The following is a 24,036-nucleotide window of genomic DNA, read 5'->3' as shown; positions in this document are numbered from 1 at the left end:
GTGAAGACTGTGTTTAAACAAGATAATCACACTGGAAAGCCAAAGCACAAAAGATTCCCTCCAGTGTGAGTTCTGGAAATAACCTTTAAGAGAGTGATAGATTATGTTCCCTTTAAATGAAGTTTAAAATTGAAGAAGAATTTTCTATCAAAACTGAACTTCTAAAAATTTATGCTGTCTAAACACCCTCCATGCCTGGAGAGTCAGCAGAAAAACATCTAGGTTTTAAAATATAAATTTACTGAACATTTACTTCATAAGCATCAGTTAATTTGAATTGAGAAGTGGCTGGGTGCATACCAGAGCATTAAACATTCAACAAGGGTAATTCATCAACATAACTACCTTTCTTTCTCCCAAGGAACTTAGATTCCATGATGAACAATACTTGGATGATGAACAATTGATGTGCATGCATATAAAGTTTTAGTCTTTGTTTCACATTCAGAAAAGCAACAAAACCTATAATACTCTCCTCATATATTCTAGCATTTACATCTGGATAGATGGAAAAAAATATGACCACAGCCATATTTTACTACTTTGGGACGGTTTGGTTGAACATAAACATTTTATCATGGCTCACCCCTGCTTGTTACCTTCCAAGTAAGCCCCTGCTGGAACATTCCCAAGATCCTTGGTGACAGGAGCAGAGTTTGACATAACCTGTCTTTGCCTCATCTCTCTAGGCAAGTGTTGCACTTGACCCCTCACCCTCCACAGTCCAACCACACAAAATACCTTATACACTCATGTACCTTGCAGTTTCCTGTCACTCTGAATCTATTCAGGCTGCCTCTTTTGCTGGGACCACTTTTCCTCTAGCCTTTGCTTCCCAACAATTAGAGCCTCGTAATGCAACACTGAGTACTGCTGAAGTCTTCTCCTATGCTCCGTCCTGGGTTAGATGTGCTCTGTGTGCTGGTCGGTGTTCTGAGTATTCATGCTTCTTATTGTATTGGTAATATTTACTTCTGCATATGTATTTGCATTTGTTTTAAATCCTGGCTCCCTTGTTAGAATGTTAGCACACCATATGTCAGAAATATATTGTGTTAATACATTTTTCATGAATTAATGTGTGAATTCAATAACCATTTTAGAGTTGAGGAAGATAGAAATGAAGGAGAATTATTAATTTTGTCAACAAAAAAGCATGTTAAAAACTTATGTTTTAAAAAATATTTATTGAATACCTCCTATGTATGCTCAAAGAGCTTAGCATTTTAATTAAAGAAATGACATAATCGGTTTTCTGTTTTTCAAGGGCAATCATATTTCCCTTCCTTATGATCTCCCAGACACTACATCAGTTATAGGGATAAATAAGTAACTAAGATATGATCTATTACAGCATGGTGATGATAGTACAGTAATAGATACAGACCTCTAAGCAGATAATTGAAACAAAATATGATAAATTCTTTAGACAAAGTGTGCATCACTTAGCTTATTCTGTATAACACTCTACCCCAAAATTTAGTGGTTCAAACCATAACCATTTATTAGCTCACAACTCTGTGGATTGCTTGGTTCATTCTAGCTAACCTCTTCAGAAGTTAGGACGCTGACCATAAGTCAGTGTTCTAAGAGAGCCTCACTCAGATGTCTAGTGGTTGGCTGGGGCAGGCAGGGTGACGGGTCACTGGGCCAAGTTTCACTCATTGAATAGGCTGTCCCAACTCCCTTACATGGAGGAAGCAGAGAGCCAAGATCAGGAAAAGGACAAGCCCCAAAGCCCAGGCACTTTTAAGCCTCTACTGTGGTCAAGTTTGCTAAGGTCTCGGTCACCAAAGTAAGTCACATGACAAGCCCCAAGGCAGTGTGGGAGGATACCACCAAGAGGCTCTGGTGGTGGAACAGGAATTTCAGCAGCCATTTTGCAAATAGTCTCTTCTCAGTGATTCTTAGCCCCACCCTCTGGGCTTTCAGCTCCTCCCTCTGATTATCCTCCTTTTCCCATAAAAAATAAATGGCCCAAGTTGGTAGCTGAGTAGTTTTCTAAGTCTGCATTCCAATAGAAACTTGGAGTCCAGAGACCTCTTCTTCTTTTAGTAAAAGTTAGCAGCCCTTTTGCTGATACAACTTCCTTCAAAAATGTGTGTGCTTTCTATGCCTCTGTTGAACAGAAGTTATACTCACAATTCTTTTTAAGACAGACCCCTCTCTATTTTAGGTAGCTTGTTAAGCTGCTGTGAACCAATGCTGTTTAGAGTCTTTGAAGCCCTTTTGCCTAGCTGAGAGAGACCACTAGACATCACCTTACATTTTTCTTAAGTCCTAACAAAGGGTGTTAGAGCCATACCTTTGATATGACCTTGATACAGAGGCCATGCTTTACTGGAAAGGTCCTGAATTTTAAATACACCCTCAGGTTTTAATTTACTTTGAGACACTTTTACTCGCTAGAGAAACTGCAAATGAGAAACAGGTAATCCAGCACATCCTGGTTTCTCTCTATTCTATATAAATTCTGCTTGCAAACTGATTAGTTCTTTCTTTAGATCTTCTCTCTTTTCCTGTAACTTATCATAGGCAACTAAAAAAAAGCCAATGATATTTTAAACAGTCTTCTTGAAAATTATCTTGCCAAGGTCTTCCAAATTACTGCAGGCAATAGTTTTGCAAGTTGTTTTATAGTATTTCATATCTGGTGTCACAATCTTCCATCCTCCACTAACAGTTTGCTTGCCAATTTCCCAGACTTCACAAAATGTCTTATAGCTTCTGCCCACTGAACTGTTCCAAAGCTACTGTCATGTTTTGTTTTGTTTTGTTGTTATGGAAACACCCCAAGTGATACCTATATCATTTTCTCTACCAGTTTTTTTGCTACGAAAGAAATCACCCCAAATTGTAGTCACTTAAAACAAAACCTTCTTTAGTTCAGTATTTTGTGGGTCACTCAACAGTTCTTTGGTCTGGGCTGACAATCTATGAAACACTGAAAATAAGCTGATCCCTACTGAGTTCTCTCAAACATTGCATTCAACTGGCAAAGTGCCTCATGGTGTATTACTAAGGTTGGCCTTTTACATGTCTGGCACTTAACTGGGGCATGGTTGCCACACATAGAAGCAGAGTTCCAAGAGCAGGAAGAGGGCAAGCCCCAATGTGCCAGCACTTTCAACATACACTTTCTTCAAATTTGCTAATGTCCCATTGGTCAATAAGTCACATGGGCAAGCCCAGAGTCAGTGCAGGAAGCTGTTAGCAAAGGATAATAAATTATGGTCTCTATTTTTGCAAGAGTCTGCTATTAACTATGAGAAGACTACAAATAGAAAGGAAAGGAGAAATTGGCTAGCTATTAGAGTAAGACCAAACCCAAGCCACATAAGTTTTCAGAGCACAAATCCTGAAATTTAAAATTTTGAATTCAGAGAGACAGAGAGTCAATACGGTTTGAAAGTCAGCAAGGTTTGAAAAACACTCAATTTAACTGGCCACAAACCATAACTTATGTGCACCGTGTATCAGATGGAGACACATGGGTCTGACAGCAGCTCCCTCCGCATGCTATCTTAAGTTTTATGCACCCCAAATTCTATCGTTAATGCATCCTGGGCACAGCAGTTTTCATTCTGATGGGCCGCCTTTCTGAATATTTTATTGGTCAGCCATACTTAAGGGCAAGTTGGAGTCCTAAACACCTCTGATCGCAAGGGTTTCCTCCACTCAAGAAGACTATAGATGCAGGATTTCTCCCTTTTCTTCTTCAGTGGGACTCTTCTGAATAGAATGGTAGCTGTGTACTCTCAAGTCTTTGATTATCTTTAAAGCTTTAGCCTTGATGTCAAAGGTGCCTAAGCCTGGTTTAGGGAGAATCCCTCCCTGCTTCCAAGGAACTTTCTATCTGGACATTTGTAAATATCAACCTACACCCTACCAACTTTACTTGTACTCAACCAATAAGAAAGTTTTGAAGATGTTCACACAAGTATGTATTGAGAACCCACTACAGAGAACTATGCTCACTAATGAGTTTGGTGACAAAATTTGGAAGGAATGGGATAGGAGAGCACCAGAAAGCAGTCTTGCTGAGAAGAGAAATGGGCTTGTGAATAAAATAATTTTCGAATATTTAAACACAAGAACCTCACATGCCTAAATAATATAATTATTTTCAAAATCCTAAGGGAAATGGTGACTTTCCAGTGTGTCAGTTTGATCATGTCAATTTTCAAAGACAGAAAAATGAATATAAATTAAAATGACACTATTTTATTATAGCCAGTTCAAGAGAAGACATTGAGCTGAGGCAAGACCCAGGAGGAATATGCAAGAAACTACTAAAAAAAGGGTGAAAATGTAAAGAAAAGGGGGAAGAAGAAAATATTTTCACCATCATCCAACATCTTTTACAGACCTTGGAATATAGTAAGGGACAGTAATGACTTATGAATTAACTATCCAATCCAGGGATTAGGGATCATTTGACTGCCTGACACAACACTTTTGTCAACTAAACTGAATTCTGAAGTCCTCCACCTGATTTAACCCCCATTTTACATGGCAAAAAATAAATTAGGAAACCAGTGCTATGCCATGGCTACACTCTGCACCATCCAGGGACATAAAGGCCACTTTAGTTACTGCAGTTTGGTAGACAGTGTGAGCTGAGAAGCAGTAGTCCCACATTTGACTAGCTTTCCTGAGGAAGAGTTTATGAAGTCAGCTTAACAACATAACCTAAACATATTAAACCTGTACCATAGTTGTCAATCTAGTATATCTCATGACTTTAGTGTCAGGACCACTTTATGTCTCTGTTAAAAATTAGATTGCTTCTCCTGGATAAACTACAGAGCTCAAGGCCTGAGAAAAAACAAGCTAAAAACAACATCTTGTATCTTTTCTGTGTGTTTTTTTTAGTGGGTGTTGCAGAATATTTACATGAAATAATTATTTTTTATTTGAGTCAACTACCTTGCCTCTGACACTATTCCAGATTCTGGATGTGCAAAAATGAATAATCCACCTTCAAATAGTTTATGTTCTAAGAGACACAGACATGAACCTAAACCAATAATTATGTCATAAACAATAGTTTCTAGAATAAATAATGAATTGAGTGGTGCAGGAGAGTTGAGGAGGAAATAACTAACTCTATTTACATTGGGGAGTTGGGGAAGTTTCACATATGAGATGAGATTTGAGATGCTTCTTAAAATTATGCATGTGTTCTTTTGCTGTGGTCAGCAATGAAAAATTACATGCAAAAGTAAATGATATTAAGAAAATAAAATTAAAAGACTAAGTTAAGAAAGGAGATGGTAGAGAATATGACTGGAGTCAATATAAACTTTAAGTCTAGTTGGCCTAAATTTTTTATTACCTTTATTACATTTCAACATTATAGAAATAAAAGTTAACACCATCAAAAACTTCTTGGGATGACAGTTTTAATAAATATTTTAAAATATATAATCAGTATCACTGACATCTCAGCTTATAAGAGCATTGCTCTTTGATCACCCTCCTTCTTAAATAGCATCATCTTAATACCCAAGTATCACAGTATAACTGAAAAGCCAAAGAGTTAGTTTATAATTCGTATAGCTTTTGTCCTGCTGTCTCTTTGCAAAGTTTAGTTATTGATAAATTATTATTTCTAATTACAGGACACTTTTTATTTATTTATTTTTCAGGACACTTTTTATAATAGCACATAGGATATTTTCTTCTAATCACTAAGATTTTGTTTGTTCAAATTTTACAAGGCTCTACCAGATGCATTTGAACATTTCTTACCTGAGGTACAGCTGAGTTAGGGGAAAAAAAGAGAAAAAAAATGCATCTGTACAAAACTAACTACTTCCAAAAAATTAGCAAGTACAGAAAAAAGATACAAAATATTGCTCTTTGAAATTTGCATTTTGCATATTGAAACATCCAGAGTTCACAATTTTCATTGAAGATGGCATATTACTTAGTGTGCTATTAAATGGATTAAAATGTAAATCTTAGTTGACAAAGTCTAAGAATGGTGCTGCAATCAACATAGTTAATGATGAGCTGTTTTTTAAACATTTTTTTTTTCAGTTTATAATGAAAGCATTAGAGGTAAACTAGAACTCTTCATTCCAGAAACTCCACTATGAAGCATAATTCTTAGACATAATCATAAATGTTGAATTAAAGCATAAAAGAATAAATGAATAAATAATGTGTTTCTGGTTTAGCCCTTATAATATCTAGAATGCAGAGGCTTCCACAAGGGACAATTATGTCAGTGGTAAACATTAAAAAGATGAGAAGATTTTGGCTACTGGGAGCCCAGAGGCGGCGGAAGGGTCGGGGAGGCCATGGTGACGGGAGGCGGGGGGCGGTAACTGACGTCGGAACCCCGAGGCGGCAGCGGCCGGTTTAGCGTGGCCTGGCAGGGCTTGGAGGACCGGCCGGTGCGTGGCAGCAGCCAGGGAGCCTGAGGCCGGGGAGTCGTGCACAGGCGCTACTCGGTTGGGCAGTGAGCCGGCCAAGGCCTCGGCTGCGAGACCTTCCCGATGCCGGTTGGGGCTCTGAGGAGCAAAGCGGAGGCTGTGCCCGGGCCTCGGGCGGGGTAGAAGGCCGGCGGGCCCGCTGCCCTGCGCGCGGTGGATGCGGCGGCGGCGATGGACGCCCTAGAGGAAGAGAGCTTCGCGCTGTCCTTCTCTTCCGCCTCTGATGCAGAATTTGATGCTGTGGTTGGATATTTAGAAGACATTATCATGGATGATGAGTTCCAGTTATTACAGAGGAGTTTCATGGACAAGTACTACCAGGAGTTTGAAGACACGGAAGAGAATAAGCTCGCCTACACACCTATTTTTAATGAATATATTTCTTTGGTAGAAAAGTATATAGAAGAACAGCTGTTGGAGCGGATTCCTGGATTTAATATGGCGGCTTTCACTACAACTTTACAGCACCATAAAGATGAAGTGGCTGGTGACATTTTCGACATGCTGCTCACGTTTACGGATTTTCTGGCTTTTAAAGAAATGTTTCTGGACTATAGAGCAGAAAAAGAAGGCCGGGGACTGGACTTAAGCAGCGGTTTAGTGGTGACTTCATTGTGCAAATCTTCTGTGACAGCTTCCCAGAACAATCTGCGGCCCTAGGTCCCAGCTCCAGGTAATGGGATCTTTCTAGACATCACCAGCCCAATAGACTGGGAGAGGCTTTGGCTAATGATGTCAGAAGAATACATCTTGGAATGACTGACTGTTCTGCAACTCTTCGTTAATGTTAAGTATCGATGGGTCAGAAGAAAATGATCTGACCTTCCTGGGACACATTCTTGTCTTCAGTAACCCTAGTACTCCTACCTGAGTAGACACCTCTTTCAGGAGCTTCTGAGTCTGGCTCCTGCACCAAGCCCAAGTCCAGCATTCCACCTGGGGGACACTTCCCCAGCATATGTGTTGGTGTGTCCATGTTGGAAGAACCCCCCATCACCAACTCTCTTGGCCCAGCAGGCCTTGCATGTCCCGCCAGGCTTTTTGTGCACTCACAGCTTTTTACATGGGTCAGAGTTTCAGTCCTGCAGCCTCAATGGGCTTTTTGACTGGGAGTATTTATCTAGGGTTTAACTCCAGCTAGGTGCCCATCTCAAGATTTCTGAAACTCCTACTATCACAGCTAGTCTTGGCTGTAGGAATCGACTTAGAGAGTTGTCCTTTACCTAAAAAGGTACTTGTGAAAATCAGTTCCTAGTCTTACATGTACAGTCCTTATATCACTTCACTGTCTTCTACTGGTCCTGATGTACTCCCATTGTTTCTATAACTCGTTTATGTTTTTGAAAACATATTTTTATAGATGAATACTCAGGCTAACCTAGTGGATATAATCTTGGAACTTCCATGATTACCCACTTCAAGATCAAAGTATTATATTGCTGTGTGCTTTTTAGCTGTTAGTGCTATGAAAGCAAAAATGCTTTCTATGTTGGTGTTCCTATTTTACTGGGCACCAATGAATGTATGCTGGAAGTAGTCTAAAAGGTTTCCTTTTCTTAGAGCATGTTAGTATTTGTGCAGGTTTGCTTAAAACCCTTTCTGTGTAAAACAGCTCCTTAGGTTTTCTGTTGGGGTAGGGGCGCTGCACTTCCTTCTTGCTGTCAAAATAATCTTACCAAGATAGTGTTCCACTGGTCTAGCTCAGTAGGAGATAGCAAACAGCTTTACTGGTCATCTGTCTGCTTGGATTTAGTACACTGGTTTAGTACAATGTTTGATAGAACATTACTGACCAGAAAACATGGATGTCGCCTCTCTAGAAAGAAATACTATAGTAGTTCAATTCCCAACGTGTACCTTAGTTTTTTTGTTGTTGTTTTTATTTTTATTTTTCAAGTAAAAATAAGAATCTCTACTGAAAAAAAAAAGATGAGAGGACAATGATGAGTTCTGGTGTGAGTTTCTTCACAGAAATATATATAATTTTCAATCAAATTTTCACCAGGATCACACATTTAATTACTCCTTTTCATTTTCTTAAGATTTATTTTTCTTTTACTTTAACAACAAAAATTGTTCTAAATAATAATCTTTTCTAAAATCTCACATAAATTCAACAGTTCCTAAGTTGAAAGGTACCAAATCAGAGAAAAAAAGACACTCATCTGATGCACAAATGTAAGTTTTATAGGTATTGCCTGCACTTGACACAATAAATACACCAAAAAACAAAAACAAAAACAAAAACAAAACAACCCAACAACAGAACCATTAATTCCACAAATATTTTTGTGTAAGTACCGAGAACACAAAGATGAATAACATAGTCCCAACCCTTCTGGAAATTCATGTTCTAGTTGGGAAATTAGACTTGGAAATAAATTATAACAAAAAGTGATCAATGTTATGGTAAAGGCATTCACAGCACATAAAGGGAAACGTTAGGAAGAAGGAGCATCTGAGCACATTAGAACACCTTGGGAGTTCAAAACAAATGAAAATATCAGACCCTACCTTAGACAATTATATCACACTCTTTTGGCATAGGCATTTTTAAAGTGCCTTAAAAAGAATATTGGATGATCCTAACATAGAGCCAGGACTGAGAACCCCCACAGAGGAGATAACTTGATATTGAGCAGAGAGCAGTGGGGAGGTCAGACATTTTAGAAAGTGGTAAAAGCACAAGCAAACTTTGGAAGTCTAAAAATATATGGCTTATTTAGGGAAACCCAAGTAGTCAAGATCTACTGCAGAGTAGATTTCGGATGGGGGCTGATGGATATAAAGTGATAAGAAATAAGGTTAGTCAGATAGGAAGTAGCCAAATCATAAAGGGCTTTGTGCGTCATGAAAATTACTTCAAATTTTATTCTGTAGCTGCTGAGAAGCCCCTGAAAAATATTGAGCAGCAGAGTACATAATCATGTACACGTTAGAGCCATTGCCCTGGCAACACTATGGAGCATGAATTACAGGGAGGCAAGACTACAGGACACCCACAAGGAGTCTATTGTAGAAGACCAAGAGGGAGAAGAAAAGGTCCAAGTAAGCCAGTGGAAGTAGGAATGGAGAAAGGAGGAGGATAGCAAAAGAGTTTTACAAGGGGCAATGTGGCTTAGTGGAAGGAGCAGTCTCTGTGATCCACTACTTCTCCATCTGTAAACAGAAGAGTTATTGAACAGATTAAGTGTGATATGGAGCCAAAATAGCATGTCATATCAGGAAAAAGTACCCAGGAAGTAGTCATTGTTTTCATTTGCAAGTAGATTGGGCAGAGCTTAGTGACTAGATGATATGGGAAGGGTGGGGGAATGGGAAGAAGGGCCAAGGAGAGTCCTAGGAAGATACCATGTTTCTGAGTAGGAGAGAAGATTCCTGGCATTGTGAGGATGCCTAGCACCAAGATAAGAATGCACTTAAGGGCACAGATTTAGGAAGGGGTAGATGATGGGTGGGTAGATAATACTGATATTTGTGAAAAGGTCTGGAAGGGGGGATAGAAGTGTATAAGTTGTCTGAGATCAATTTGTATTTCAGGTACCTATGAATCATCCAGTTGGAGATATCTGGGAAGCTGAATATCTGAAGCTAGAGCATGGTATGTTTATATGAAGACTTAACATGAGTAACAGAGCTTTGAATTTGTCTTTATGTCAACATCATCATCATCATCAAGATGAACATCAGTATCAGTAATATTTATTGATATGTCAGGCAACTAATTGATCCAACCACATTCTTTTTAATTTAGTCATCCAACAACCCCATAATGTAGAATTTTAGAGATGAAGGAACTAAAGTTTGGAGATATTACAAAGTTATTCAAGTATCCATACCATTATCAACAATAATTCTATATATCAGCAGCTCATAAAATATTTAAACTAAGAAGAAAATGTATATTACTTTTCATTTGAAGTTAATCTGTGGGGAATTTGGATCTCACACTCTGATCCAGTATCCTCCAGGAGGTCTGGCATCGGATTATCTTTGTTCTAGAAGATTCTGAAAGTTATACTCTGACTCCATGAACCAATGTTTAAACCCAGCAGGTCTTAGAAACAAGCTATATAAAAATCATTTAAGAATTAGAGATCTTGAATTGAGGTGTCTCGTGCAGCACTGCTCATAGTGTGAGGTGTTGGCACAGCCACATTACATGAAGAACTATGGTCTGAAAGGCTGGGTGAAAGCCTTTGCACACAGCACCGTATGAGCAAGTAAAACTAGACTGTGCACAAAGGAAAAAAGAATAAAAGGATACTCTGGGCGAGGAGCTTCAAGATGGCAAAAGAGTACAATGCGGAGATCACCTTCATCCCAACAAATACATCAGAAATACAACTACATGTGGAACAACTCCTACAGAACACCTACTGAATGCTGGCAGAAGACCTCAGACTTCCCTAAAGGAACAGACACCCTCAGCCGACCTACACTGAGAGGCGGGTCCAAATCCAAAGCTGAACCCTGGGAGCTGTGTGAACAAAGAAGAGAAAGGAAAATCTCTCCCAGCAGCCTCAAGAGCAACGGATTAAATCTCCACAATCAACTTGATGTACCCTGCATCTGTGGAATACCTGAATAGACAACAAAACATCCCAAATTGAGGAGGTGGACTTTGGGAGCAATGATATATATATATATAAATATTTCCACTTTTACTCCTTTTGTGAGTGCATATGTGTATGCTTCTGTGTGTGATTTGTCTGTATAGCTTTGCTTTTACCATTTGTCCTAGGGTTCTGTCTGTCCTTTTTTTTTTATTATTACCTGAAAAAACTCTTTTTCTTAATAATTATTTTTTATTTTAATAACTATATTTTATTTTATTTTACTTTATTTTATTTTGTCTTCTTCTTTCTTTCTTTTTTTTCTCCCTTTTATTCTGAGCTGTGTGGAGGACAGGTTCTTGGTGCTACAGCCAGGCATTAGGGATGTGCCACTGAGGTGGGAGAGCCAAGTTCAGGACACTGGTGCACAAGAGACCTCCTAGCTCCACATAATATCAAATGGCAAATATCTCGCAGAGATCTCCATCTCAATGCCAAGACCCAGCTCCATGACCAGCAAGCTACAGTGCTGGACACCCTATGCCAAACAACTAGCAAGACAGGAACACAACACCATCCGTTAGCACAGAGACTTCCTAAAATCATAATAAGGCCACAGACACCCCAAAACACACCACCAGAAGTGGACCTGTACACCAAAAAGACAAGATCCAGCCTCATCCACCAGAACACAGGCACTAGTCCCCTCCACCAGGAAGCTTACACAACCCACTGAACCAATCAGAGCCACTGGGGACAGACACCAAAAACAACAGAAACTATGAACCAGCAGTCTGTGAAAAGGAGACCCCAAACACAGTAAGTTAAGCAAAAAGAGAAGACAGAGAACCACACAGCAGATGAAGGAACAAGGCAAAAATCCACCAGACATAACAAATGAAGAGGAAACAGGCAGTCTATGTGAAAAAGAATTCAGAGTAATGATAGTGAAGATGATCCAAAATCTTGGAAATAGAATGGAGAAACTAGAAGACACATTTAACAAGGACCTAGAAGAACTAAAGAGCAAACAAAGAGTGATGAACAACACAATAAATGAAATTAAAAATACTCTAGAAGGGATAAATAGCAGAATAACTGAGGCAGAAGAACGGATAAGTGACCTGGAAGATAAAATGGTGGAAATAACTACTGGAGAGCAGAATAAAGAAAAAAGAATGAAAAGAATTGAGGACAGTCTCAGAGACCTCTGGGACAACATTAAGCGCATCAATATTCGAATTATAGGGGTCCCAGAAGAAGAAGAGAAAAAGAAAGGGACTGAGAAAATATTTGAAGAGATTATAGTTGAAAACTTCCCTAATATGAGAAAGGAAATAGTTAATCAAGTCCAGGAAACACAGAGAGTTCCATACAGGATAAATCCAAGGAGAAACATGCCAAGACACATATTAAACAAACTATCGAAAATTAACTACAAAGAAAAAATATTAAAAGCAGCAAGGGAAAAACAAGTAACATATAAGGGAATCCACATCAGGTTAGTAGCTGATCTTTCAGCAGAAACTCTGCAAGCCAGAAGGGAGTGGCAGGATATATTTAAAATGATGAAAAGAAAAACCTACAACCAAGAATACTCTACCCAGCAAAGACCTCATTCAGATTTGATGGAGAAATTAAAACCTTTACAGACAAGCAAAAGCTGAGAGAGTTCAGCACCACCAAACCAGCTTTACAACAAATGCTAAAGGAACTTCTCTAGGCAAGAAACACAGGAGAAGGAAAAGACCAACAATAATAAACCCAAAACAATTAAGAAAATGGTAATAGGAACTTACATATTGATAATTACCTTAAATGTAAATGTAAATGGATTAAATGCTTCAACCAAAAGGCATAGACTGGCTGAATGGATACAGAAACAAGACCCATATATATGCTGTCTACAAGACACCCACTTCAGACCTAGGGACACCCACAGACTGAAAGTGAAGGGATGGAAAAAGATATTCCATGCAAACGGAAATCAAATGAAAGCTGGAGTAGCAATTCTCATGTCATACAAAATAGACTTTAAAACAAAGACCATTACAAGAGACAAAGAAGGGCACTACATAGTGATCAAGGGATCAATCCAAGAAGAAGCTATAACAATTGTAAATATTTATGCACCCAATGTAGGAGCACCTCAATACATAAGGCAAATACTAACAGCCATAAAAGGGGAAACTGACAGTAACACGATCATAGTAGGGGACTTTAACACCCCACTTTCACCAATGGACAAATCCAAAATGAAAATAGATAAGGACACACAAGCTTTAAATGATACATTAAACAAGATGGACTTAACTGATATTTATAGGACATTCCACCCAAGAACAACAGAATACACATTTTTCTCAATTGCTCAGGGAACATTCTCCAGGATAGATCATACCTTGGGTCACATATCAAGCCTTGATAAATTTAAGAAAATTTACATCATATCAAGTAACTTTTCTGATCACAATGCTATGAGACTAGATATCAATTACAGGAAAAAATCTGTAAGAAATACAAACACATGGAGGATAAATAACACACTACTTAATAACCAAGAGATCACTGAAGAAATCAAAGAGGAAATCAAAAAATACCCAAAAACAAATGACAATGAAAACACAATGACCCAAAACCTATGGGTTGCAGCAAAAGCAGGCCTAAGAGGGAAGTTTATAGATATACAAGCCTACCTCAAGAAACAGGAAATATCCCGAATAAACAACCTAACCTTGCACCTAAAGCAATTAGAGAAAGAAGAACAAAAAACCCCCAAAGATAGCAGAAGGAAAGAAATCATAAAGATCAGATCAGAAATAAATGAAAAAGAAATGAAGGAAACATTAGCAAAGATCAATAAAACTAAAAGCTGGTTCTTTGAGAAGATAAACAAAATTGATAAACCATTAGCCAGACTCATCAAGAAAAAAAGGGAGAAGACTCAAATCAATAGAATTAGAAATGAAAAAGGAGAAGTAACCACTGACACTGCAGAAATACAAAAGATCATGAGAGATTACTACAAGCAACTCTATGCCAATAAAATGGACAACCTGGAAGAAATGGACAGATTCTTAGAAATGCACAACCTTCTGAGACTGAACCAGGAAGAAATAGAAAATATGAACAGACCAATCACAAGCACTGAAATTGAAACTGTGATTAAAAATCTTCCAACAAACAAAAGCCCAGGACCAGATGGCTTCACAGGAGAATTCTATCAAACACTTAGAGAAGAGCTAACACCCATCCTTCTCAAACTCTTCCAAAAATTTGCAGAGGAAGGAACACTCCCAAACTCATTCTATGAGACCACCATCACCCTGACACCAAAACCAGACAAAGATGTCACAAAGAAAGAAAACTACGGCCAACATCACTGATGAACACAGATTCAAAAATCCTCAACAAAATACTAGCAAACAGAATCCAACAGCACATTAAAAGGATCATACGTTATGATCAAGTGGGGTATAACCCAGGAATGCAAGGATTCTTCAACATATGCAAATCAATCAACGTGATACACCATATTAACAAATTGAAGGAGAAACACCGTATGATCATTTCAATGATGCAGAGAAAGTTTTGACAAAATTCAACACCCATTTATGATGAAAAACCCTCCAGAAAGTAGGCATAGAGCAAACTTTCCTCAACATAATAAAGGCTATATATGACAAACCCATAGCCAACATCGTCCTCAATGGTGAAAAACTGAAACCATTTCCACTAAGATCAGGAACAAGACAAGGTTACCCACACTCATGAATATTATTCAACATAGTTTTGGAAGTTTTAGCCAAAACAATCAGAGAAGAAAAAGAAATAAAAGGAATCCAAATCAGAAAAGGAGAAGTATAACTGTCACTGTTTGCAGATGACATGATACTATACATAGAGATTCCTAATGATGCTACCAGAAAACTACTAGAGCTAATCAATGAATCTGGTGAAGTAGCAGGATACAAAATTAATGCACAGAAATCTCTTGCATTCCTATACATTAATGTTGAAAAATCTGAAAGTGAAATTAAGAAAACACTCCCATTTACCATTGCAACAAAAAGAATAAAATATGTAGGAATAAACCTACCTCAGGAGACAAAAGACCTGTATGCAGAAAATTATAAGACACTGATGTTAGAAATCAAAATGATACAAATAGATGGAGAGATATACCATGTTCTTGTATTAGAAGAATCAACTTTGTGAAAATGAATATACTACCCAAAGCAATCTACATATTCAATGCAATGCCAGTCAAACTACCACTGGCATTTCTCACGGAACTAGAACAAAAAATTTCACAATTTGTATGGAAACAAAACACCATGAATAGCAAAAACTATCTTGAGAAGGAAAAACGGAGCTGGAAGAATCAGGCTCCCTGACTTCAGAATATACTACAATGCTACAGTAATCAAGAGAGTATGGTACTGGCACAAAAACAGAAATATAGATCAATGTAACAGGATAGAAAGCACATATGGTCACCTTATCTTTGATAAAGAGATAAACCCACACACATATGGTCACCTTACCTTTGATAAAGGAGGCAAGCATATACAGTGGAGAAAAGACAGCCTCTTCAATAAGTGGTGCTGGGAAAACTGGACAGCTACATGTAAAAGAATCAAATTAGAACACTCCCTAACCCCATACACAAAAATAAACTCAAAATGGATTAAAGACCTTATGTAAGGCCGGACAGTATCAAACTCTTAGAGGAAAACCTAGGCAGAATACTCTATGACATAAATCACGTCAAGATCCTTTTTGACCTACCTCCTAGAGAAATGGAAATAAAAACAAAAATAAACAAGTGGGACCTAATGAAACTTAAAAGCTTTTGCACAGCAAAGGAAACCATAAACAAGAGGAAATGACGACCCTCAGAATGGGAGAATATATTTGCAAATGAAGCAACTGACAAAGGATTAATCTGCAAAACATACAAGCAACTCATGCAGCTCAATATCAAAAAAACAAATAACCCAATCCAAAAGTGGACAGAAGACCTAAATAGACATTTCCCCAAGAAGATATACAGATTGCCAACAAACACATGAAAGAATGCTCAACATCATTAATCATTAGAGAAATGCAAATCAAAACTACAATGAGATATCATCTCACACCGGTCAGAATGGCCATCATCAAAAAATCTACAAACAATAAATGTTGGAGAGGGTGTGGAGAAAAAGGAACCTTCTTGCACTGTTGGTGGGAAAATAAATTGATACAGCCACTATGGAGAACAGTATGGAGGTTCCTTAAAAAACTAAAAATAGAACTACCATACGACCCAGCAATCCTACTACTGGGCATATACTCTTAGAAAACCATAATTCAAAGAAAGTCATGTACCAAAATGTTCATTGCAGCTCTATTTACAATAGCCAGGACATGAAAGCAACCTAAGTGTCCATTAACAGATGAATGGATAAAGAAGATGTGGCCCATATATACAATGGAATATTACTCAGCCATAAAAAGGAACAAAACTGAGTTATTTGTAGTGAGGTGGATGGACCTACAGACTGTCATACAGACTGAAGTAAGTCAGAAAGAGAAAAACAAATACCATATACTAATACATATATATGGAATCTAAAAAAAAAAAGAAAAAAAAAAGAAAATGGTCTGAAGAACCTAGTGGCAAGACGGGAATAAAGATGCAGACCTACTAGAGAATGGACTTGAGGATATGGGGAGGGGGAAAGGTAAGGTGGGACAAAGTGAGAGAGTGGCATGGACATATGCACACAACCAAACGTAAAATAGATAGCTAGTGGGAAGCAGCTGCATAGCACAGGGAGATCAGCTCGTTGCTTTTTGACCAACTAGAGGGGTGGGATAGGGAGTGTGGGAGGGAGGGAGATGCAAGAATGAAGAGATACGGGGACATATGTATAAAGCAGAAACTGACACACCATTGTAAAGCAATTATACTCTAATAAAGATGTTAAAAAAAATAAAAAGAATAATAGTTTGCAGTAAAACAAAAAAAAAAAAAGAATTAAACTGTTTTTCCAAGTTGCCTGTCTCTCCTGCTGCTTACCAAATCATGTAATTTCTTATCCTTTGTGAAAATGCTCCATGTTGAGAGGAGTTTCTTACCTTTTGAAATTTTGATATGAGAATTATGTTTCTTAACTAAAAATGCCAAAAGAGTTTTAAGGAACAAAAATCCACAAGAGACACTAGTTAACATTATGTTGAGTAATATTTGCATTGTTACCTCATCATATTATAAATAAGAGCAGAAAATTTGCAAGTAAATCTGTATCAAAGGATGAGCAGGATGAATAAACTGTTGACCTGAAATAAATAGACTGCTAGATATCAAGCAAAGATGGTTCATCCAGGATCAGCAGAGAATTGCTATTCAAGGTCTGCAACCATGGCGAGCCATGTGCAAGTCCTGCACAGCATGTGAAGAACACGTTTTTAGAGCAGCAAAGGAAGCCAGGAGGGATGTATTAAACAAAGAGGCCATGGCTTTTCATTGGCTGAGTCCTCACCAGGAAAGAAGAAGAGTCTTTCTTCTGTCTATTGAGCTCTGTTATCATCACAGCACATGATAATTCCCCTTTTTAGTCTCCCAACTCTATTTAGTTAAGGTTTCCGTTTAGTCTTTTACAAAACAAAACAAAAGGAAAAAAAAAAGGAAAGGAAAGGAAAGAAAAGTTAAAAGGAGAGATAAAGAAGCAGTGAGGAGAGCCCAAAAGAGGAAGGGAGAGAGAGGGAAGTTTGTGGGGAGGTTAAAGAGAAGGAACAGGGAGATGGAGAGGGGAAGGTGTAAGTATAGGAGACAGATGATAGATAGACAGATAGAGGATGGATAGATAGATAGATGATGGATAGATACATCAACAAAAGATAAAGAGATTGGTAGATAGGTAGATGATAGACAAATAGAAGATAGATAATAGATGACAAATGTAATAGATAGGTAAAGATGCAGTTTTATTTATACAAACATGTATTTGGTATAAAAATTAACAAAAAATAAGCCCCAAACATGTTTAATTCATTCTTGATCAAAAATTTTTTAAACCATAGGTCATTAATTTCAACTAACAGTCAATGAGAAAAACTTGCTAAGACATATTATGGTAAAAATGTTATCTGTACTAGTGCTTCAAGAAGATAAAGCTTTAGGGGGAGACCTTCAAGAAGGCGGAGGAGTAAGATGTGGAAATCACCATCCTCCCACAAATACATCAGAAATACATCTACATGTGGAACAACTCCTACAGAACACCTACTGAACGCTGAAAGAAGACCTCAGACTTCCCAAAAGGCAAGAAACTCCCCATGTATCTGGGTAGGGCAAAAGAAAACAGAAAAAAGAGAGACAAAAGAATAGGGACAGGACCTGCACCTCTGAGAGGGAGCTGTGAAGGAGGAAAAGTTTCCACACAATAGGAAGCCCCTTCACTGGTGGAGACAGGGGGTGGCAGGGAGGAAGCTTTGGAGCCACAGAGGAGAGCCCAGCAACAGGGAGGCAAAGGGCTAAGTGGAGAGAATCCTGGACAGAGGATCGGTGTGCAGCAGCACTCACCAGCCTGAGAGACTTGTCTGCTCACCCACCAGCGTGGGTGGGGGCTGGGAGCTGAGGCTCGGGCTTCGGAGTTCAGATCCCAGGGAGAGGACTGGGGTTGGCTGCATGAACACAGGCTGAAGGAGTCTAGTGTGCCACAGCTAGCCAGGAAGGAATCCGGGAAAAAACTTGAACATGCCTAAGAGGCAAGAGACCATTGTTTCGGGGTGTGCAAGGAGAGGGGATTCAAAGCACCACCTAAACGAGCTCCAGACAAATGCGTGAGCTGTGGCTATCAGTGCAGACACCTGAGGCGGGCATTAGATGCTAAGGCTGCTGCCGCAGCCACCAAGAAGCCTGTGTGTAAGCACAGGTCACTCTCCACACCTCCTCTCCTGGGACCCTGTGCAGCCCACCCCTGCCAGGGTCCCGTGATCCAGGGACAACTTCCCTGGGAGAACGCACGGCGCACCTCAGGCTGTTGCAACTTCACGCCGGCCTCTGCCGCTGCAGGCTCACCCCACATTCCATACCCCTCCCTCTCCCTGGCTTGAGTGAGCCAGAGCCCCCTAATCAGCTCTTACTTTAACCCCGTCCTGTCTGAGGGAAGAACAGATGCCCTCAGGTGACCTACAGGCAGAGGTGGGGCCAAATCCAAAGCTGAATACCAGGAGCTGTGCGAACAAAGAAGAGGAAGGGAAATTTCTCCCAGCAGCCTCAGGAGAAGTGAATTAAATCTCCACAATCAACTTGATGTACCCTGCATCTGTGGAATACCTGAATAGACAATGAATCATCCCCAAATTGAGGCAGTGGTCTTTGAGAACAACTGTAGACTTGGGGTTTGCTGTATGTGACTGACTGGTTTCTGGTTTTATGTTTATCTTACTTTAGTATTTAGAGTTTATTATCTTTGGTAGATTTGTTTATTGATTTGGTTGCTCTCTTCCTTTTTATATATATATAAATATATATATATTTCCATTTTATCTTTATGTAAGTGTGTATGTGTATGATTCTCTGTGTGATTTTGTCTGTATAGCTTTGCTTTTACCATTTGTCCTAGGGTTCTGTCTGTCTTTTTTTTTTTTTTTTTTTTAACATCTTTATTGAAGTATAATTGCCTTACAATGGTGTGTTAGCTTCTGCTTTATAACAAAGTGAATCAGTTATACATATACAATATGTTCCCATTTCTCTTCCCTCTTGCATCTCCCTCCCTCCCACCCTCCTCATTTTTTTTTTTTAAGTAGAGTTTTTAGTGCTTGTTATCATTGGTGGATTCCTTTTTGGATTGGTAGCTCTCTTCTTTCCTTCTTTCTTTCTTTCTTTCTTTCTTTCTTTCTTTCCTTTTTTCTTTATTTTTTATTACTTTTTAATTTTTTTATTTATAATAATTTTTCATTTTAATAACTGTATTTCTTTTTATTTTTTTCTTTCTTTTTTTCTCCCTTTCTTCAGAGCCGTGTGGCTGACAGGGTCTTGGTGTTCCAGTCGGATATCCAGCCTGTGCCTCTGAGGTGGGAGAGCCAAGTTCAGGACATTGGTCCACCAGAGACCTCCCAGCTCCATGTAATATCAAATGGTGAAAGCTGTCCCAGAGATCTGCATCTCAACACTAAGACCCAGCACCACTCAACAACAAGCAAGTTACAGTACTGGACACACTATGTGAAACAACTAGCAAGAAAAAAACACAACAACACCCAATAGCAGAGAGGCTACCTAAAATCATAATAAGGTCACAGACACACCAAAACACACCACCAGACGTGGTCCTGCCCACCAGAAAGAAAAGATCCGCCTCATCCACCAGAATACAGGCACTAATCCCATCGACCAGGAAGCCCACACAACCCACTGAACCAACCTTAGCCACTGGGGGCAGATACCAAAAACAACAGGAACTACGAACCTGCAGCCTGAGAAAAGGAGACCCCCAAACACAGTAAGCTAAGCAAAATGAGAAGACAGAGAAACACACAGCAGATGAAGGAGCAAGGTAAAAACCCACCAGACCAAACAAATGAAGAGCAAATAGGCAGTCTACCTGAAAAAGAATTCAGAGTAATGATAGCAAAAGATGATCCAAAATCTTGGAAATAGAAGTGAGAAAATACAAGAAATGGTTAACAAGGACCTAGAAGAATTAAAGAGGAAACAAACAGTGATGAACAACACAGGAAATGAAATAAAAATTTCTCTAGAAGGAATCAATAGCAGAATAACTGAGGCAGAAGAACGGATAAGTGACCTGGAAGATAAAATAGTGGAAATAACTACTGCAGAGCAGAATAAAGAAAAAAGAATGAAAAGAATTGAGGACAGTCTCAGAGACCTCTGGGATAACATTGAATGCAGCAACATTTGAATTATAGGGTTCCCAGAAGAAGAGAAAAAGAAAGAGACTGAGAAAATATTAGAAGAGATTATAGTTGAAAACTTCCCTAATATGGGAAAGGAAATAGTCAATCAAGTCCAGGAAGCTCAGAGAGTCCCATACAGGATAAATCCAAGGAGAAACACGCCAAGACACATATTAATCAAACTATCAAAAATTAAATACAAAGAAAAAAATATTAAAAGCAGCAAGGGAAAAACAACAAATAACATACAAGGGAATCCCCATAAGGTTAACAGCTTATCTTTCTGCAGAAACTCTGCAAGCCAGAAGAGAGTGGCAAGATATATTTAAAGTGATGAAAGAGGAAAACCTACAACCAAGTTTACTCTACCCAGCAAGGATCTCATTCAGATTCGATGGAGAAAGTAAAACATTTAAAGACAAGCAAAAGCTAAGAGAATTCAGCACCACCAAACCAGCTTTACAACAAATGCTAAAGGAACTCCTCTAGACAGGAAACATAAGAGAAGGAAAAGACCTACAATAACAAACCCAAAATATTAAGAAAATGGTAATAGGAACATACATATCGAAAACTTCCTTAAATGTAAATGAATTAAATGCTCCAACCAAAAGACATAGACTGGCTGAATGGAGACAAAAACAAGACCTATATATATGCTGTATGCAAGAGACGCACTTCAGACCTAGGGACATACCGACTGAAAGTGAGAGAAAAAATATTCCATGCAAATGGAAATCAAAAGAAAACTGGAGTAGCAATTCTCATATCAGACAGACTTTAAATGGAATTTATATTCTCATATAAAGACAAAATAGACATTAAAATAAAGACTATTACAAGAGACAAAGAAGGATACTACATAATGATCAAGGGATGAATCCAAGAAGAAGATATAACACTTGTAAATATTTATGCACACAACATAGGAGCATCACAATACATAAGGCAAAGGCTAACAACCGTAAAAGGGGAAATCGACAGTAACACAATCATAGTAGGTGACTTTAACACCCCACTTTAACCAATGGACAGATCATCCAAAATGAAAATAAATAAGGACACACAAGCTTTAACTGATACATTAAACAAGATGGACTTAATTGATATTTATAGGACATTCCACCCAAAAACAACAGAATACACATTCTTCTCAAGTGCTCAGGGAACATTCTCCAGGATAAATCATATCTTGGGTCACAAATCAAGCCCTGGTAAACTTAAGAAAATTGAAATCTTATCACGTATCTTTTCCGACCACAATGCTATGAGACTAGATATCAATTACAGGAAAAAAATCTAAAAAATACAAACACATGGACGTGAAAAAATTCTTAATAACCAAGAGATAATTTAAGAAATCCAGGAGGAAATCAAAAAATACCTAGAAACAAATGACAATGAAAACACGATGACCCAAAACCTATGGGATGCAGCAAAAGCAGTTCTATGAGGGAAGTTTACAGCAGTACTATCCTACCTCAAGAAAGAAGAAATATTTCAAATAAACAACCTAACCTTATACCTAAAGCAATTAGAGGAAGAAAAACAAAAAACCCCAAAGTTAGCAGAAGGAAAGAAATCATAAGGATCAGATCAGGAATAAATGAAAAAGAAATGAAGGAAATGATAGCAAAGATCAATAAAAGTAAAAGCTGGTTTTTGAGAAGATAAGCAAAATTGATAAACCATTAGCTAGACTCATCAAGAAACAAAGAGAGAAGATTCAAATCAATAGAATTAGAAAGGAAAAAGGAGAAGTAACAACTGACACTGAAGAAATACAAAGGATCATGAGAGATTACTATAAGTAAATATATGCCAATAAAATGGACAACCTGGAAGAAATGGACAAATTCTTAGAAAAGCCCAACTTTCTGTGACTGAACCACGATGAAATAGAAAATATAAACAGACCAATCACAAGCACTGAAATTGAGAATGTGATTAAAAATCTTCCAACAAACAAAAGCCCAGGACCAGATGGCTTCACAGGCGAATTCTATCAATCATTTAGAGAAGAGTTAACACCTATCCTTCTCAAATTCTTCCAAAATATAGCGGAGGGAGGAACACTCCCAAACTCATTCTACGAGGCAATCATCACGCTGATACCAAAACAGACAAAGATGTCACAAAGAAAGAAAACTACAGGCCAATATCACTGATGAACATAGATGCAAAAATCCTCAACAAAATACTAGCAAACAGAATCCAACAGCACATTAAAAGGATCATACACCACGATCAAGTAGGGTTTATCCCAGGAATGCAAGGATTCTTCAATATATGCAAATCAATCAATGTGATAAACCATATTAACAATTTGAAGGAGAAAAACCCTATGATCATCTAAATAGATGCAGATAATGCTTTCAACAAAATTCAACACCCATTTATGATAAAAACCCTCCAGAAAGTAGACATAGAGGGCACTTACCTCAACATAATAAAGGCTATATATGACAAACTCACAGCCAACATCGCTCTCAATGGTGAAAAACTGAAACCATTTCCTCTAAGATCAGGAAGAAGACAAGGTTGTCCACTCTCACCACTATTACTCCACATAGTTTTGGAAGTTTTAGCCACAGCAATCAGAGAAGAGAAAGAAATAAAAAGAATCCAAATCAGAAAAGAAGAAGTAAAGCTGTCACTGTGTGCAGATGACAAGATACTATACATAGAGAATCCTAAATACACTACCAGAAAACTACTACAGCTAATAATGAATCTGGTAAAGTTACAGGATACAAAATTAATGCACAGAAATCTCTTGCATTCCTATACACTAATGATGAAAAATCTGAAGGAGAAATTAAGAAAACACTCCCATTTACCACTGTAACACAAAGAAAAAAATACCTAGGAATAAACCTACTTAGGAGACAAAAGACCTGTATGCAGAAAACCATAAGACACTGATGAACGAAATTAAAGATGATACTAACAGCTGGAGTGATATACCATGTTCTTGGATTGGAAGAATCAACATTGTGAAAATGAGTATACTACCCAAAGCAATCTACAGATTCAATGCAATCCCAATCAAACTACCAATGGCATTTTTCACAGAACTAAAACAAAAAAATTTCACAGTCTGTACAGAAACACAAAAG

The 24,036-nt window shown here is 38.2% G+C and overlaps 1 protein-coding gene, 1 long non-coding RNA gene and 1 pseudogene across 3 annotated transcripts in view; 2 read left to right on the top strand and 1 right to left on the bottom strand.

Annotated features, from left to right (window-relative positions):
• The window catches only part of LOC309661688, a 461,825-nt gene that overhangs the window by 192,588 nt on the left and 245,201 nt on the right, over positions 1-24,036 (top strand). The window lies entirely within an intron of this gene.
• Positions 1-24,036, bottom strand: part of LOC309661677 (hsp90 co-chaperone Cdc37 pseudogene) — a 217,110-nt pseudogene that overhangs the window by 9,577 nt on the left and 183,497 nt on the right. The gene's annotated exons all lie outside the window — the stretch shown is intronic.
• On the top strand, positions 6,312-8,371 carry LOC309661118 (ADP-ribosylation factor-like protein 2-binding protein). Its single transcript, XM_082462410.1, has one exon. It carries the CDS (start codon positions 6,615-6,617, stop codon positions 7,101-7,103), a length of 489 nt encoding a protein of 162 aa, XP_082318536.1. The 5' UTR covers positions 6,312-6,614; the 3' UTR covers positions 7,104-8,371.

The sequence above is a fragment of the Balaenoptera physalus genome (assembly GCF_965194825.1).
Source record: "Balaenoptera physalus genome assembly, chromosome: 5".
NCBI lineage: Eukaryota > Metazoa > Chordata > Mammalia > Artiodactyla > Balaenopteridae > Balaenoptera > Balaenoptera physalus.
The sequence above is the reverse complement of the archived record's forward strand: the minus strand, read 5'-3'. Positions and strand labels throughout refer to the sequence as shown.

Excerpts from the sequence above, each read along its gene's own strand:
- LOC309661118 (XM_082462410.1), top strand. The coding sequence starts at position 6,615 with ATGGACGCCCTAGAGGAAGAGAGCTTCGCGCTGTCCTTCTCTTCCGCC.